Source organism: Lolium perenne, chromosome 7 (assembly GCF_019359855.2).
Source record: "Lolium perenne isolate Kyuss_39 chromosome 7, Kyuss_2.0, whole genome shotgun sequence".
In the NCBI taxonomy this organism is placed as follows: domain Eukaryota; kingdom Viridiplantae; phylum Streptophyta; class Magnoliopsida; order Poales; family Poaceae; genus Lolium; species Lolium perenne.
In genome coordinates this window covers 118,305,913-118,323,063 of record NC_067250.2, presented here as the reverse complement: position 1 = coordinate 118,323,063, position 17,151 = coordinate 118,305,913, and the positions used below count along the sequence as shown (strand labels likewise).

The 17,151-nt window shown below is 42.6% G+C and overlaps 1 protein-coding gene and 2 long non-coding RNA genes across 3 annotated transcripts; 1 reads left to right on the top strand and 2 right to left on the bottom strand.

Moving 5' to 3' along the window:
* Positions 1-1,364: 1,364 nt before the first annotated feature.
* Positions 1,365-3,622, bottom strand: LOC127323871 (uncharacterized). The gene is made up of 5 exons (XR_007866020.2): positions 3,329-3,622; positions 3,207-3,240; positions 2,902-2,978; positions 1,943-2,017; positions 1,365-1,781 (listed from the first exon to the last, which is right to left on the bottom strand). It is a non-coding gene; the product is annotated as an uncharacterized lncRNA (long non-coding RNA).
* A 6,056-nt stretch (positions 3,623-9,678) lies between these two features.
* LOC127323872 (uncharacterized) lies at positions 9,679-11,458 on the bottom strand. The gene is made up of 3 exons (XR_007866021.1): positions 11,228-11,458; positions 10,269-10,343; positions 9,679-10,107 (listed from the first exon to the last, which is right to left on the bottom strand). It is a non-coding gene; the product is annotated as an uncharacterized lncRNA (long non-coding RNA).
* Positions 11,459-15,830: 4,372 nt separating this feature from the next.
* LOC139833682 (uncharacterized) lies at positions 15,831-16,184 on the top strand. Its single transcript, XM_071824023.1, has one exon. It carries the CDS (start codon positions 15,831-15,833, stop codon positions 16,182-16,184), a length of 354 nt encoding a protein of 117 aa, XP_071680124.1.
* The last annotated feature ends 967 nt before the right edge of the window (positions 16,185-17,151 follow it).

Here is a 17,151-nt window from a genome sequence, read left to right as displayed (position 1 = left end):
TACTTACATAATAGACTCGAAGGGCTAACTAAACATCAGAGTAGCATCATCACTTCAGCAGCGCAGTACCCAAGTCATCTGCCATAACCCTACAGGCAACTGACTGGTAAGACGTTCCTAGCTCGCATAGACGTCGCCAACTCCTTCTTCATCCGTCGTGATCCTCCAAGTCTGGCCAAGTAAATAGCCAGGGACAAAGCCGTGAGTACATTTGGAATTGTACTCGCAAACCATCAAGAAGGGTGCTAACAATGCTAACTAAAAGAGACAAGAGAGGAAGAATAGTTTCTCTTGTGGATATAGCATGTGAAAGAGAAATAGTTTCTCTTGTGGATATAGCATGTGAAAGAGAAATAGTTTCTCTTGTGGATGTAGCATCCCATCATCACAGTTGAAGGGGACACTAAGAAGATCCTATGACATCTCTATATCATTATTGAAGAAGGTACTTAAAAAGAATTCTACAACATAAAACACTAGGAAGGGAGTAACCCAGTTTATTTCCTTTCCGACCATCTCCATATGGTCATCACAATTTTCCCATACCTTCCCGGTACTCCGAAAACAAGTTCCTTCCTTTCCTTTGTCAAACACTTTCATAAAACAAAACTCTTTAGGCTAAGCAACAGCCATTCCAACCGTCCATGACCGCGGACACGGCTATTCGAATAGATTTGACTCTGCAGAGTTTGCACACTTTCCCCACAAGATCCGCGAGTTCATCATGTGGGCATCATCCCCGCATATCAACTATGCCATGACAAAAACTCGGACATAGCCTTTCGCCTATTCGTCTTAGCACGGGATCCTACCCTATGGAGTATGTACCTCCCCGACACCGTGGCAGCTCACCTCACTTTGAGCGTGGCTCCACCGCCAAGCCAGGAGACCCATAGTGTCTTCCGGATGGGTCAGCCCCGAAGGCCTCCCGTTATACTATTGTCTCTACCAACGACAATCCGGATTCAGGGGTAACCTTACCCTTATATAGTTGTGCGGTGTCCCATGTTAAGAAGAACAAACTACGAGCTAAGCCCCGTCCCACTCCAGGGTAATGTGGTTGCGCGGGTTAATTGTCACGGGTGAATACTTAGACGCCAAAGTTTTCGAAAACAAGATTTTCTTTCCAACCATCTTTGCCAAGATCCTTTCCTTTCATAAACATACACTTGGGTAAGTCCAACTCACCCAAGGTTTTCAAAAATTCTTTTCAACAAGGTATTTTTCCAAGAGGGTTCCCAATCTATAGTTTTATGAAGGAACTAAGAGTCACAATGACATGATGCTAGCCATCATACCACTAAGGGGATGATAATTGAGGTGTTAAGGGGATCATACATACTTAGGATAAGCATGTATAGGTACAACATAATTAAGATGATTCAAACAGGGGTCATGATGTTAATCATCATACCACTAAGAAGATGACAACATGGATATGGTCAAGGGGGCATACATGCTTAGGGTAAGCATGCATAACATCAACAAGGGGGTTCACATACTTGGGAGCAAGTATGCAAAGCATCAACCAGGGGTTCAACATACTTTGGGAATAAGTATGCATAGAGTAGAGGACCAAAATCACACATGATACAAGGAACCAAGTATATAATGGAGCAATGAGCACAACAAGAAGGATAAATAGCAAGAGATCAAAAGATGGCTTGCCTTGGCTTATTTGTCCCTGTACTTCTTCAACTCCATCAATGTAAGAATCCCAACAATATAAATAAAATCCTTGTCCGATCCACTTCTTCATCTTCTCCGGAATCGTTCGCAATCTATCACCGGAAAAATATTAAAGGAACACAATCAATCATATTACACCAATGAAACAAACATACAACAACCAACAAACAATAGCTAACCACTCTTCTAAGGCTAACATACAAAAGACTTAAAGATACTACAAAGCAACTAGAAGAAAACCCATTTTATTTACCTAGTAAAGGTATGAGAGTGCCACGACTTAGCAATTGCCTCTCTAGGTATCACCATGGCACAAACTAAGTATCCCCTGGTAGATAACATCATAAAGAGGACAAGTGCATTAGTTTTGCCTCACAAACATCCACAATGCATTTTCAAACATTTTTGGAAAAGTAGAAAACAGTTTTCGTAACTTAATTTGTTCCCATAACACTACAACCAAAATAGGAAGCAAACCATATTCCACATCATTTGGAAACTTAAGCAAAACAAAAGAGCTAATGTTAAGTTGCAGAGGTTTTGTTTTGGAAGCATAAAACAAAGGTTGCCCATCCCTACTAAAAAGAGTTGGTCAAGGGTTTTAAATAAACCGAAAAGTTTTGCTTCAACAATGCATGTCACACATATACATTACTAACAGCAACAAATATATATGAACAGAGACTAATAATATTTTTCCTATATAGCCAGTACTAATACAAGACTAACCCAATTGGAATCACCCAAAAATATTAAACCAACAATTTTAGGAATTTCTTTGAATCTGACTGTACAGAAAACAAGATCTGTGATCCATAAATCGTAGAAAAATCCTAAAAATATGAGGCCACTTGCATTAGAAAGGTAATTAAACAGAGATGCATACACAATTGGATTTTGGTTCAAATTGTTTATGAAACTCTCACAAATGGATTGACAAGTTTACTGCATGTTTTCACCATTTGCTTTAACTATGGAGTTGCAGAACTGATAAAGGTTTGAAACTTGTTTGGGATGATTAAGAAAACATTCAGTAATCCTACAGAATTGGAATCACTCAATTAGGTTCAAAAATGGATTTTTGGTGATTTAAAAGCTAACAGCCATATCTGCAGAACACAAAGAACAAGTTTAATTCACCACAAATCGTACATAAATCATAAAAATATGAGGTCAGCTGTATCTGAAAGATATTGAATAGGTGGTTCTTACCCAATTGGTTTCATTCAAAAATTCGTTTCCAAGCTCCTGGTTTAATTCGACAAAGTCAGATCTGACCAGATGTTGATCTATGAACCATCTCAATTTCAGGAGGTCATTTGAAGTAAAACCAACTCCAAAATGAAGGTACTGGAGAGGGCTTTCACCCACAGTTGAGTTTGCTCAAAAAGGTTTTGTAAAACGGAAGAAATCTAACAAACAGTGATTCTGCATGTTTGCAGAACTTTATTAATCATACAAAATTCATAACGAATTTGAGGATGAGGCCAACGCCAAGTTGTAGATCTTTTCAATACCTATCTGTGGAATTTTGAATCACTCGATTTGGATCTGCACACAAGATTTGGCGGATTTTACAAGTTCGTACCAGAATCTGAAACAGCAAGATACAGAAATTACTGCAAGGTTTTGGACGAACTTTGCTCAAGAACTTCAGATCTGAGGATAGCTCAACCTTCTCCATGCTTGGACCAACATGCACCTGCATCAAGATCCAATCTAGTGAGAGGAGAAAGGAGAAAGTGAGCTGGACTCATCCAAGATTAGGTGAGAAGAGAGTGAGAGGGATGCTCTCATGGTGAGGGGAAGCTTGAGGAAGGAGGGGAGCTTCATCTTGGTGGCTTTCCATGGCCATGGCCGGCCATGGAGCTAAGAAGGAGCAACAGCTCGTGGGGAGGAAGGGGGAGGAAGGTAGGAGGGAGTGGAGTGTGAAAGAAATGAGCAAAGGGGAGTGGAGGTGGCCGGCCAAGCTCTTATATGGAGGGAGGATGGTGGCTGCCTCCTTATTTGATTGGTGGAGGTGGGTGGCTGCCCATTTATTTGTTGGGGTAGTTGGGAGGCAAGGCTTGCAAGAGAAGGAAATGAGGAGGAGGGGCTGGCCGAATTTCAAGTCATGGCTGGCTCCTTTCTTGTCATGAGCAAGTGAGAAATGTGAGAGAGAGGCACAACATTCATGTGAATAGATTCAAGGCATGATGTTGAGGATGTAATGTCAATGGAAAACTTTGATGAGGATTATAATAGGAGTAGGTACATATGGATAGAAAGGAGTATGATGGTGACATGTGCCATGTGCCATGAGAATAATCTCCACCACTTTGGTTGAGACCAATTTAGGATGAAGATAGTTTCCAAGGTATAGTTGATGATTAGAGGCTTGCATTATAATTCAAAGTTGAAAGAATTGGGATTCACCACATGGAACAATGCATGAGCATGCCAAGGTAGATGGGGTGGTGATAGTGGTTTAGGCAAATGGTAGAGCAAGGTTGAGAGAGATGGTGAGTTGAAGTAACCATATACTCACAAGGATGAATATGGTGACATAAATCTCCAATTCATGAGACCAATGTGATAATGGAAAAGAATAGAGGATTGAGATGGGTATGATGAAATATAACTTGTTATTCAAATAAGAGGTCAATTGGGAGTGATTTGAAAGCATCAAATGATCATCCATTTGATCAAGAATTGGAGGATGGGGTAATACAATGTGGTAGATCAGAGGTGTGCATAAGATGTGCAAGTGTTGCCATTTGAAAAAGGATTTATTTGAAAGGTATATGGAACACCTCAATTTCCTAGGGACAATTGGGAATGAACTCAAGTGGAATAGAATTTGAAAATGTTGAGAGAACTAGTCGGAACATAGGAGTTCAAAATGTTCTACTTACTTTCTCAAGTGAAGTAGAGTTTTTCTCAAATTTAAAGTAAACAAGAAATGGTATAGGTACCATAAACAAGCCTTTTGTTAAAAAGAAGGCAAGATAGAAAATAATGTTTTAGAAATCAGTACTTGGTAGAAATGGGATGAGAAACAAACCCATTTCAGTTTCTTGTTTTCTTTGAAGAAATATCTTGAAAAGATTTAATAAAACTAGAAGTAGTTTTGTGATCCAAACTAGAGAAGGAAAATCAATAGGATTTTTGGGAGAGAAAACTAATTTAGGGAGAAGTGTTCTCAAGGGTAGATGGTGGCTACAAAATGTACCCATCATTCCACTCTTGGTTTTGTGAAGATTAAACTTGAATAAACACAAGAGGTAAAATTGAAGGAAGTGATCTAGTGTTGAATCATTGAATAGGGTACAAGATCAAGTTGAATATATGAGCTGCAAGGATTGACTGAGACATGCAAGATGTGGAGGTTGAAGAGGGTGTTGCATAGATGGGATCCATGCACTGAGATCACCAATAACAGTGGTGGTTGCTTAGATATCAACTGTCAAAGTCTGGACATTTTAAGCCTGTCAACACAAATGGTCGACATGGCCTCAAAACCAACAAGGATGAGTGGGTATAAGAGAGGGATGTAGCTAGGGGTAGATGATCCCAAGTTTTGAATTAAGGATGATTGAGCTATCTTGTACCACCAAGAGAAAAATCAAGATGGCACACTCATGTTGCCATGAGGAGAAGAGTTTGATGTAGTAAAAAGGAAAACAACTTTTCCTAGGACACACATGTTTTTTATTAGGTGAGTTGTTTGTTTTACCACTAGAGGTGTTGTTCTTTGAAGTAGCTCAAGACAAAACTCAACAAGCAAAACAAGACAATACATCTACCAACAGATCAAAGCAATTCATATTAACAAACAGATCAAGGCAATTCATCTAATTAGTCTTAAGAAAAAGTTTTTGTTCCCCCTGATTTTTGCATTAAGGACAATTAATCAAGGTTGCAAAAGTTGGGGTGTTACAGATCTTCCACCCTTAAAATAATCTCGTCCCGAGATTACCGAGCGTAGAACTAGAGGGATTGTATAGTTTAACGAAAATTAGACTCCATTCTTCTGTCGGCGTGCTGTTGTAGAGAAGGTCGTTGCTTCATCTTCTGGGAGACATGATGGATTTCTTCCGAGGGCAAGCTTCGTGAAGGGTTGACTACTCCAAGCAGGTGTTGGATCTGTAGTTTCTTCACGATCCTAGCGGAGGTTCAAGACTGTGGGAGAGTTAGTGCACCCAATGGTGCTTGAGCAGGGTTGAAAGGTTTTTAGAGTTAGCTTAAATTTAGTAGAAGACGAAGTCTTCCACCCTTAAAGTTGTTCATCGGGGAGGGGGCGTTAAAAATTGTAAGCTTCGGCCACTGGTCTTGTCGGGCGCTTTTTGGAGAAGTCATTGATCTCTCGTCTTGAGTCGAACATCTTCAGAGGGCGTTGTGTAGTCCACGGCTTCAAGAGGGGTTAGTGCATCCCATGTTTCCAACGGTGTGTTAGAAATGTTTTAAAAAAATAGAGGGTTAACTCCAACTTTTAGTGGAAGACGAAGTCTTCCACCCTTAAGATTTTTTATCGATCTTTCGGAAAAACTTAGAGCTTCTGCCTTGTAGTTCTGTCAGGGGCTTCTGAAGAAGTCGTCGATCATCCGCATTCAGTTGTAGAATCTTCAGGGGCGTCATGCAGACCACGACTTCAAGAGGCACTCACGGTGTTAACTAAACCATAGAGGATGCGCGGTGAGTTAGTAAGTTCAAGAAAAGCCTGGTTGGTATCCATATGAAGTAGCAACAGAGGTCGTCGAAGACAATCATCAGCTGGCAGGTCGGTGCTGACTTATACCAGTTGGTGAGCGGGTAAGTTGCACCTAGTCTTGAGTTCTTGAGGTATCTTCAGGAGTCTTCACTTGATGAGGACCAGATGAACCATGTGATGTAGCTCGGCTTTGACGCTATTGTTCTCTCAGCTTGTTAGATGGTGTGTTAGAGGGTGTTTTCAAGAAGATATCCTCGAGGTTAGCGCGATTGTACTCCAAGGTTAGACCAAGTTAGTAGGTCTTCTCGCAGAGGTGCAGTCACTCTTGAAGGTAGGGCTTCTTCTTTCCGGGCGTAGTGGAGATGCTCCAGCTGATCTTGAAAGTAGTCGGCGTAGATAAGGGTCTAAGTTAGTTTCCCTGACGGTTGAAAAAAACAACTGCTAACGGGTTTAGAGTTAGAGTCTTTCGTTAATCTACCCAACTAACTAGCAGTTAGCAATACATCGGCGAGGCAAACTTTAATCCTATCATTGCACGTGACACCCATACAACCATAACCAGAGACAAAATACCACTAACAGAGGCTACTGGTATTTTTCCTAGATGCACAGTAACAAAACAAGATCAACACAATTGGAATCATTCAAAAATATTTATTTTTCAATTTTTGAGACTCAAAATACTAACCAGAAACAGTGATCAAGTTTTATTTATTAAAAATCGCACAAAAATCCTAAAAATACAAGGTCAGTGTTATCTGAAAGATAATTTCATACTGGTTCTAGTGCAATTGGAATCACATCAATCGGAGCTACCAAACTACTTTTATTAGCAAAATAGTACACTGGTAGATTTCCATTTTTAATTTCTGTTTTACAAATTTCAAACAATTAAAAAGGGCGGGAACGTCTAATTAGCAAGACATACATGCACACAGCAAACAGATACAAACACTCAAGGCAGCACACTAGGGAACTACAAGCAATCATCAAACCAGACATGGTACTCTAAGTACCCAGAAATTCCTAATGCGCGGGGGTAGCTCAATCAAAGCGATTGAGTTTGTCCTATCCATCCTATAGGTTTGGGGGCTGGTCACATATGTTGCCGTCTTCATTTTGCTCTAATGGACTCCAACATGGATTTTCGGGGCAGTTGGTTGCGAAGCAGGCCTGGTGTTCGGTCTTCTATGTTGAGGCGGAGGAGAAAACTGCGTAGTCTTCTTGCTCAACATCCCGGGGATGTGAGGTCTTCGAAGAGGTAGTTGTTGAGGTACTCCCGAAGTAGAGACCTTCTCGTGGCTGGCCTAAAAATTACTAGTCAAGAAACTGAGGACTTGATCCCAGACGACTGCAAAAAGGTGCAAGTCCACGGAGGAAGAAGGTCAGCTCCTTGACAGACTTTGGTGACAACCAAAGGCATGATCTTAGTATTCCTTTATGTGCAGGACTAAGTCGGCGTCCGATCTTCAATAGTTGTCGTTGGAGATACGTGAGACTTCATAAAAGGTTGATCCGTTCTTGACTTCGAGTCTCCGGTCTGAGTTGGGGACATCGTCCAACATGTAGGTTTGAAGTGGATGAGACAATAGAGCAAGAATTTTCAAACCTGTTTATAAAGCGGAGAGATAAGAATTTAGAAGCTTTGAATAAATAAGAGGAGTAGAAGCTATACTTCCGACTAAAGAAACAATTTGTTTCATAAATAATTTTCCCCAAGTAATTGTTTCCTAACTAACGTCCATGCTAACTAAGGTCTCCTACAGTCAGGATAGCTCTGATACCAGCTCTGTGGGGACCCCGGACTAGCTGTCCGAAATTCCCGGTTATGTATACTGTTCACGATCCCATGATACGTGCGCCGTGAACACATAACCGAACTGATATCAAATTACACCATCCATTACAAAGCGGAATAAGAAAATTACAACATGGTCACAGGACCAATACTTACATAATAGCCTCGAAGGGCTAACTAAACATCAGAGTAGCATCATCACTTCAGCAGCGCAGTACCCAAGTCATCTGCCATAACCCTACAGGCAACTGACTGGGAAGACATTCCTAGCTCGCATAGACGTCGCCAACTCCTTCTTCATCCGTCGTGATCCTCCAAGTCTGGCCAAGTAAATAGCCAGGGACAAAGCCGTGAGTACATTTGGAATTGTACTCGCAAACCATTAAGAAGGGTGCTAACAATGCTAACTAAAAGAGACAAGAGAGGAAGAATAGTTTCTCTTGTGGATATAGCATGTGAAAGAGAAATAGTTTCTCTTGTGGATATAGCATGTGAAAGAGAAATATTTTCTCTTGTGGATGTAGCATCCCATCATCACAGTTGAAGGGGACACTAAGAAGATCCTATGACATCTCTATATCATTATTGAAGAAGGTACTTAAAAAGAATTCTACAACATAAAACACTAGGAAGGGAGTAACCCAGTTTATTTCCTTTCCGACCATCTCCATATGGTCATCACAATTTTCCCGTACCTTCCCGGTACTCCGAAAACAAGTTCCTTCCTTTCCTTTGTCAAACACTTTCATAAAACAAAACTCTTTAGGCTAAGCAACAGCCATTCCAACCGTCCATGACCGCGGACACGGCTATTCGAATAGATTTGACTCTGCAGAGTTTGCACACTTTCCCCACAAGATCCGCGAGTTCATCATGTGGGCATCATCCCCGCATATCAACTATGCCATGACAAAAACTCGGACATAGCCTTTCGCCTATTCGTCTTAGCACGGGATCCTACCCTATGGAGTATGTACCTCCCCGACACCGTGGCAGCTCACCTCACTTTAAGCGTGGCTCCACCGCCAAGCCAGGAGACCCATAGTGTCTTCCGGACGGGTCAGCCCCGAAGGCCTCCCGTTATACTATTGTCTCTACCAACGACAATCCGGATTCAGGGGTAACCTTACCCTTATATAGTTGTGCGGTGTCCCATGTTAAGAAGAACAAACTACGAGCTAAGCCCGTCCCACTCCAGTGGTAATGTGGTTGCGCGGGTTAATTGTCACGGGTGAATACTTAGACGCCAAAGTTTTCGAAAACAAGATTTTCTTTCCAACCATCTTTGCCAAGATCCTTTCCTTTCATAAACATACACTTGGGTAAGTCCAACTCACCCAAGGTTTTCAAAAATTCTTTTCAACAAGGTATTTTTCCAAGAGGGTTCCCAATCTATAGTTTTATGAAGGAACTAAGAGTCACAATGACATGATGCTAGCCATCATACCACTAAGGGGATGATAATTGAGGTGTTAAGGGGATCATACATACTTAGGATAAGCATGTATAGGTACAACATAATTAAGATGATTCAAACAGGGGTCATGATGTTAATCATCATACCACTAAGAAGATGACAACATGGATATGGTCAAGGGGGCATACATGCTTAGGGTAAGCATGCATAACATCAACAAGGGGGTTCACATACTTGGGAGCAAGTATGCAAAGCATCAACCAGGGGTTCAACATACTTTGGGAATAAGTATGCATAGAGTAGAGGACCAAAATCACACATGATACAAGGAACCAAGTATATAATGGAGCAATGAGCACAACAAGAAGGATAAATAGCAAGAGATCAAAAGATGGCTTGCCTTGGCTTATTTGTCCCTGTACTTCTTCAACTCCATCAATGTAAGAATCCCAACAATATAAATAAAATCCTTCTCCGATCCACTTCTTCATCTTCTCCGGAATCGTTCGCAATCTATCGCCAGAAAAATATTAAAGGAACACAATCAATCATATTACACCAACGAAACAAACATACAACAACCAACAAACAATAGCTAACCACTCTTCTAAGGCTAACATACAAAAGACTTAAAGATACTACAAAGCAACTAGAAGAAAACCCATTTTATTTACCTAGTAAAGGTATGAGAGTGCCACGACTTAGCAATTGCCTCTCTAGGTATCACCATGGCACAAACTAAGTATCCCCTGGTAGATAACATCATAAAGAGGACAAGTGCATTAGTTTTGCCTCACAAACATCCACAATGCATTTTCAAACATTTTTGGAAAAGTAGAAAACAATTTTCGTAACTTAATTTGTTCTCATAACACTACAACCAAAATAGGAAGCAAACCATATTCCACATCATTTGGAAACTTAAGCAAAACAAAAGAGCTAATGTTAAGTTGCAGAGGTTTTGTTTTGCAAGCATAAAACAAAGGTTGCCCATCCCTACTAAAAAGAGTTGGTCAAGGGTTTTAAATAAACCGAAAAGTTTTGCTTCAACAATGCATGTCACACATATACATTACTAACAGCAACAAATATATATGAACAGAGACTAATAATATTTTTCCTATATAGCCAGTACTAATACAAGACTAACCCAATTGGAATCACCCAAAAATATTAAACCAACAATTTTAGGAATTTCTTTGAATCTGACTGTACAGAAAACAAGATCTGTGATCCATAAATCGTAGAAAAATCCTAAAAATATGAGGCCACTTGCATTAGAAAGGTAATTAAACAGAGATGCATACACAATTGGATTTTGGTTCAAATTGTTTATGAAACTCCCACAAATGGATTGACAAGTTTACTGCATGTTTTCACCATTTGCTTTAACTATGGAGTTGCAGAACTGATAAAGGTTTGAAACTTGTTTGGGATGATTAAGAAAACATTCAGTAATCCTACAGAATTGGAATCACTCAATTAGGTTCAAAAATGGATTTTTGGTGATTTAAAAGCTAACAGTCATATCTGCAGAGCACAAAGAACAAGTTTAATTCACCACAAATCGTAAATAAATCATAAAAATATGAGGTCAGCTGCATCTGAAAGATATTGAATAGGTGGTTCTTACCCAATTGGTTTCATTCAAAAATTCGTTTCCAAGCTCCTGGTTTAATTCGACAAACTCAGATCTGACCAGATCTTGATCTGTGAACCATCTCAATTTCAGGAGGTCATTTGAAGTAAAACCAACGCCAAAATTAAGGTACTGGAGAGGGCTTTCACCCACAGTTGAGTTTGCTCAAAAAGGTTTTGTAAAACGGAAGAAATCTAACAAACAGTGATTCTGCATGTTTGCAGAACTTTATTAATCATGCAAAATTTGTAACGAATTTGAGGATGAGACCAACGCCAAGTTGTATATCTTTTCAATACCTATCTATGGAATTTTGAATCACTCGATTTGGATCTGCACACAAGATTTGGCGGATTTTACAAGTTCGTACCAGAATCTGAAACAGCAAGATACAGAAATTACTGCAAGGTTTTGGACGAACTTTGCTCAAGAACTTCAGATCTGAGGATAGCTCAACCTTCTCCATGCTTGGACCAACATTCACCTGCATCAAGATCCAATCTAGTGAGAGGAGAAAGGAGAAAGTGAGCTGGACTCATCCAAGATTAGGTGAGAAGAGAGTGAGAGGGATGCTCTCATGGTGAGGGGAAGCTTGAGGAAGGAGGGGAGCTTCATCTTGGTGGCTTTCCATGGCCATGGCCAGCCATGGAGCTAAGAAGGAGCAACAGCTCGTGGGGAGGAAGGGGGAGGAAGGTAGGAGGGAGTGGAGTGTGAAAGAAATGAGCAAAGGGGAGTGGAGGTGGCTGGCCAAGCTCTTATATAGAGGGAGGATGGTGGCTGCCTCCTTATTTGATTGGTGGAGGTGGGTGGCTGCCCATTTATTTGTTGGGGTAGTTGGGAGGCAAGGCTTGCAAGAGAAGGAAATGAGGAGGAGGGGCTGGCCGAATTTCAAGTCATGGCTGGCTCCTTTCTTGTCATGAGCAAGTGAGAAATGTGAGAGAGAGGCACAACATTCATGTGAATAGATTCAAGGCATGATGTTGAGGATGTAATGTCAATGGAAAACTTTGATGAGGATTAGAATAGGAGTAGGTACATATGGATAGAAAGGAGTATGAGGGTGACATGTGCCATGTGCCATGAGAATAATCTCCACCACTTTGGTTGAGACCAATTTAGGATGAAGATAGTTTCCAAGGTATAGTTGATGATTAGAGGCTTGCATTATAATTCAAAGTTGAAAGAATTGGGATTCACCACATGGAACAATGCATGAGCATGCCAAGGTAGATGGGGTGGTGATAGTTGTTTAGGCAAATGGTAGAGCAAGGTTGAGAGAGATGGTGAGTTGAAGTAACCATATACTCACAAGGATGAATATGGTGACATAAATATCCAATTCATGAGACCAATGTGATAATGGAAAAGAATAGAGGATTGAGATGGGTATGATGAAATATAACTTGTTATTCAAATAAGAGGTCAATTGGGAGTGATTTGAAAGCATCAAATGATCATCCATTTGATCAAGAATTGGAGGATGGGGTAATACAATGTGGTAGATCAGAGGTGTGGATAAGATGTGCAAGTGTTGCCATTTGAAAAAGGATTTATTTGAAAGGTATATGGAACACCTCAATTTCCTAGGGACAATTGGGAATGAACTCAAGTGGAATAGAATTTGAAAATGTTGAGAGAACTAGTCGGAACATAGGAGTTCAAAATGTTCTACTTACTTTCTCAAGTGAAGTAGAGTTTTTCTCAAATTTAAAGTAAACAAGAAACGGTATAGGTACCATAAACAAGCCTTTTGTTAAAAAGAAGGCAAGATAGAAAATAATGTTTTAGAAATCAGTACTTGGTAGAAATGGGATGAGAAACAAACCCATTTCAGTTTCTTGTTTTCTTTGAAGAAATATCTTGAAAAGATTTAATAAAACTAGAAGTAGTTTTGTGATCCAAACTAGAGAAGGAAAATCAATAGGATTTTTGGGAGAGAAAACTAATTTAGGGAGAAGTGTTCTCAAGGGTAGATGGTGGCTACAAAATGTACCCATCATTCCACTCTTGGTTTTGTGAAGATTAAACTTGAATAAACACAAGAGGTAAAATTGAAGGAAGTGATCTAGTGTTGAATCATTGAATAGGGTACAAGATCAAGTTGAATATATGAGCTGCAAGGATTGACTGAGACATGCAAGATGTGGAGGTTGAAGAGGGTGTTGCATAGATGGGATCCATGCACTGAGATCACCAATAACAGTGGTGGTTGCTTAGATATCAACTGTCAAAGTCTGGACATTTTAAGCCTGTCAACACAAATGGTCGACATGGCCTCAAAACCAACAAGGATGAGTGGGTATAAGAGAGGGATGTAGCTAGGGGTAGATGATCCCAAGTTTTGAATTAAGGATGATTGAGCTATCTTGTACCACCAAGAGAAAAATCAAGATGGCACACTCATGTTGCCATGAGGAGAAGAGTTTGATGTAGTAAAAAGGAAAACAACTTTTCCTAGGACACACATGTGTTTTATTAGGTGAGTTGTTTGTTTTACCACTAGAGGTGTTGTTCTTTGAAGTAGCTCAAGACAAAACTCAACAAGCAAAACAAGACAATACATCTACCAACAGATCAAAGCAATTCATATTAACAAACAGATCAAGGCAATTCATCTAATTAGTCTTAAGAAAAAGTTTTTGTTCCCCCTGATTTTTGCATTAAGGACAATTAATCAAGGTTGTAAAAGTTGGGGTGTTACAGGTCCCTACTGAGGTCCTAGAGGGGAGCCTAGTATTGTTGAGTATAGCAGCTCGAGCCGCGCCCATTCTTCTTCGGCAATAGTGTAATCACTGTCGTCATTGCTGGCGCTATTTTCGGGGTTATGACGCCTGCTAGCATGTGGCGTACGTTCTCCTTCTCCTCCGTTCGCTGCATTGAGGATGGCATAGATCTGATGATGCGCCACCCTCCAAGTGGTCGTCCTGACAACACCGTTGATACTTTCCTCACCCGAAGAATAATTGGCACTACAGACGAACGGTGTGTCGTCCGAGCCCAACCCGTGCCTGGTATCGCAGTTTAAACAGTAATATGAAGTCATGTCGGATGACATAGAGTCATCAGATCCAACATACATGGATGAAATTGATCGAGGGGTCGTTGGCGGTGAAGAATTTGTCGATGCAGATAACTCAGTTGATGAATCAACCGAGCCTGGATTGGTCACGGTTGACTCTATCGCCGTTGAGGATGGCGTCCTTGCTAAGTTGGAGACGATCGGTTTGGGAATTCGAAGGATGCCCTCAGCATTGATGTTGTAGTGGACGCTCCTGAACGTCATGCCCAATCCTCCTTGTAGATCCGAAAAGGTCGGGCGAGACGAGTTGTCATGCGGTGTGAATTCGAAGGACCCCGAACTTGGTGACGAAGGGGCCGACGATACCGCCGGCGATGATGATGAAGTTGCTGATAGAATGGCCGAAGGAACCGATGCCGAGTCTTGTGCCGACAGGCTTCCCACAGACGGCGCCAATTGTCGAGGGTGCTCCTCGGCAATGCCCACCTTGAGGGGCTTAGGGTTGATGGAATCCTGTAGGCTAACACGAGACATCGAATACCAAACAAATGGGGAGAGAGATTTACCCAGGTTCGGGGCCCTCGACGAGGTAAAACCCTTACTTCCTACTTGTCTGATCTTGATTATTGAGAATATCGGGTTCCAATGGGGTAGCTGAAGGCTTTGACTAAGGACTCGACGAAAAGCTAGGATTGTGTATGACCTAACTCTCGACTTACGGTGGTTATGGCTAGATTTATTGTGTGTCCCTAGGCAGCCCCTCTCCTGGCCCTTATATTGTGAGCCAGGTCTCGAGAGGTCTGTCTGGGTACGACTAGATTACAAAGAGTGCTACATCTAAACTTTCCTTGTTTCTTCGTCTTCTTGCCTTGCCCTTTCAAGAATCCTTCATGGGAACCGACATAGCGGCCCACCTTGGTTGGTGGATGATCTTCACGGGCCCCTGGTTGGGCCGTAGGAGGTAGCGCAATACTAGTTACCCGAAGGGTAATGCCCACATTATGGAGTGATCGGTTCATCGTGAACGTCAAGCTCTAGATCCTCGTGGCGAATGAGCTCATCTTGAGGCTCGACGTGGCTATGGAGAGCAGGGCCCTCTCTCAGGGCGAGCGCGGGATGCAGAAGATCCTTAAGCGCAAGTTGCTGGGCCTGGCCTCTCTTGAGAGGACGATCGCGCGCCAACGTTCCCTGATCACGTAGCTAAGTGAAGGTGGCGCCTGAACCAAGTTCTTCCACCTCCACGCTAATCATAGGCACCGAAAGAACTTCGTTGCTCACCTCAAGGTGGATGGGGTCTTGGTTGTTGGCCAAGAGGAGAAGACCAAGGCGGTGGATTCCTTCTTTGAGCACCTTATTGGCTCTTGTCCGGATCGTGGCTTCTCTGTTGACTTGGACTTCCTGGGTATGCTAGACCACGGTTTCACCGAGCTCGAGAGTCCCTTTTCTATGGAGGAAGTGTAGAACGTGGTCAAGGCCCAGGTGATGGACAAGGCACCTGGGCTCGATGGGTTTACTGGAAGATTCTATGTATCTTGCTAGGAGATCATCAAGGACGACGTGATGGATGCCTTTCACACGATGTGGCGTGGGGACTGTCGTGGCCTCCACGTGGCAAATCAAGCCCTCATCTCGCTCCTTCCCAACCCTGCGGGCGCGGTGGAGGTGAAGGACTTCCGACCGATCAGCTTGATCCATAGTGTGACAAAGCTCATCACTAAGGTGCTCTCTTCCCGCCTTGCGCCGCGTATGGGGAAATTCATTGGGTCCTACCAGAGCGCCTTCATCCTAGGGCACTGCCTCCACAACAAATTTCAGTTGGTGCAGTCGACGGCCAGGCGGCTGAATGCGCTTAAAGCGCCGGCGATCATGTTGAAGCTTGATATCACAAAAACTTTGACACAGTGGACTGGTCCTTCCTCCTTGAGGTTCTGACCAAGTTGGGCTTTGGTCCAAAGTGGATTTCCATGGTGGTAGGGCTGCTCACCACGGCCTCAACGAGGGTCTTGGTGAACGGCGTGGTAGGTGACCTCATCTACAATAGGCGTGGGTTGCGGCAGGGAGACCCTCTGTCCCCTCTGCTCTTTGACTCGGTCATGGAGGTCCTTCACCTCATGCTCTAGAAGGCTGCTACAGAGGGCTTGCTCTCTGACCTAGCCCCGCGCGGTCTCCGGCAGCGTACCTCCATGTATGCCGACGACGTGGTTATCTTCCTCAAGCCTACGCGCCTTGACCTCGACACCTGTGTGGCAATAGTGGAGGACTTTGGTGAGGCCTCGGGCCTCCACACCAACCGGGGGAAGAGCTCGGTCCACCCCATGTGCTGCAGCTCGGACCAAGTGGAGTTGGCGCGCTCCGTTCTCCAATGCGCAGTGGCGGACTGGCCCTGCAAGTACCTTGGCATGCCGCTGGGTCTTCGCAAACCTACGGTGGCGCAGCTTTAGTCTGTGGTCGAGAGTGCAGCCAAGTGGCGGCCTCAGTGGAGAGCCCGCTTGATGAACCGTGGGGGGTAGGAGATCCTTGTGCAGACCACGCTTAGCGCTATCCCCATTCGTGCCATGATGTCTGATACGTTGCAAACGTATCTATAATTTTTGATGCTCCATGCTAGTTTTACACCAATTTATATATGTTTCGCTCACACTTCGTTGCACTTTTATACATTTTTTTGGCACTAACCTATTAACAAAATGCCAAAGTGCCAGTTTCCTGTTTTCTACTGTTTTGTATTTCAGAAAAGTTGTACAGGAAATATTCTCGGAATTGGATGAAACAAAAGCCGAAGTCAATATTTTACCGTAACGAAGACATAGTCTAGAGGGGAGACGAAGAAAGGCCACAGGGTGGCCAGACCATGCTATGGCGCGGGCCCAGGCCTGGCCACACCATGGGGTGGTGTGGG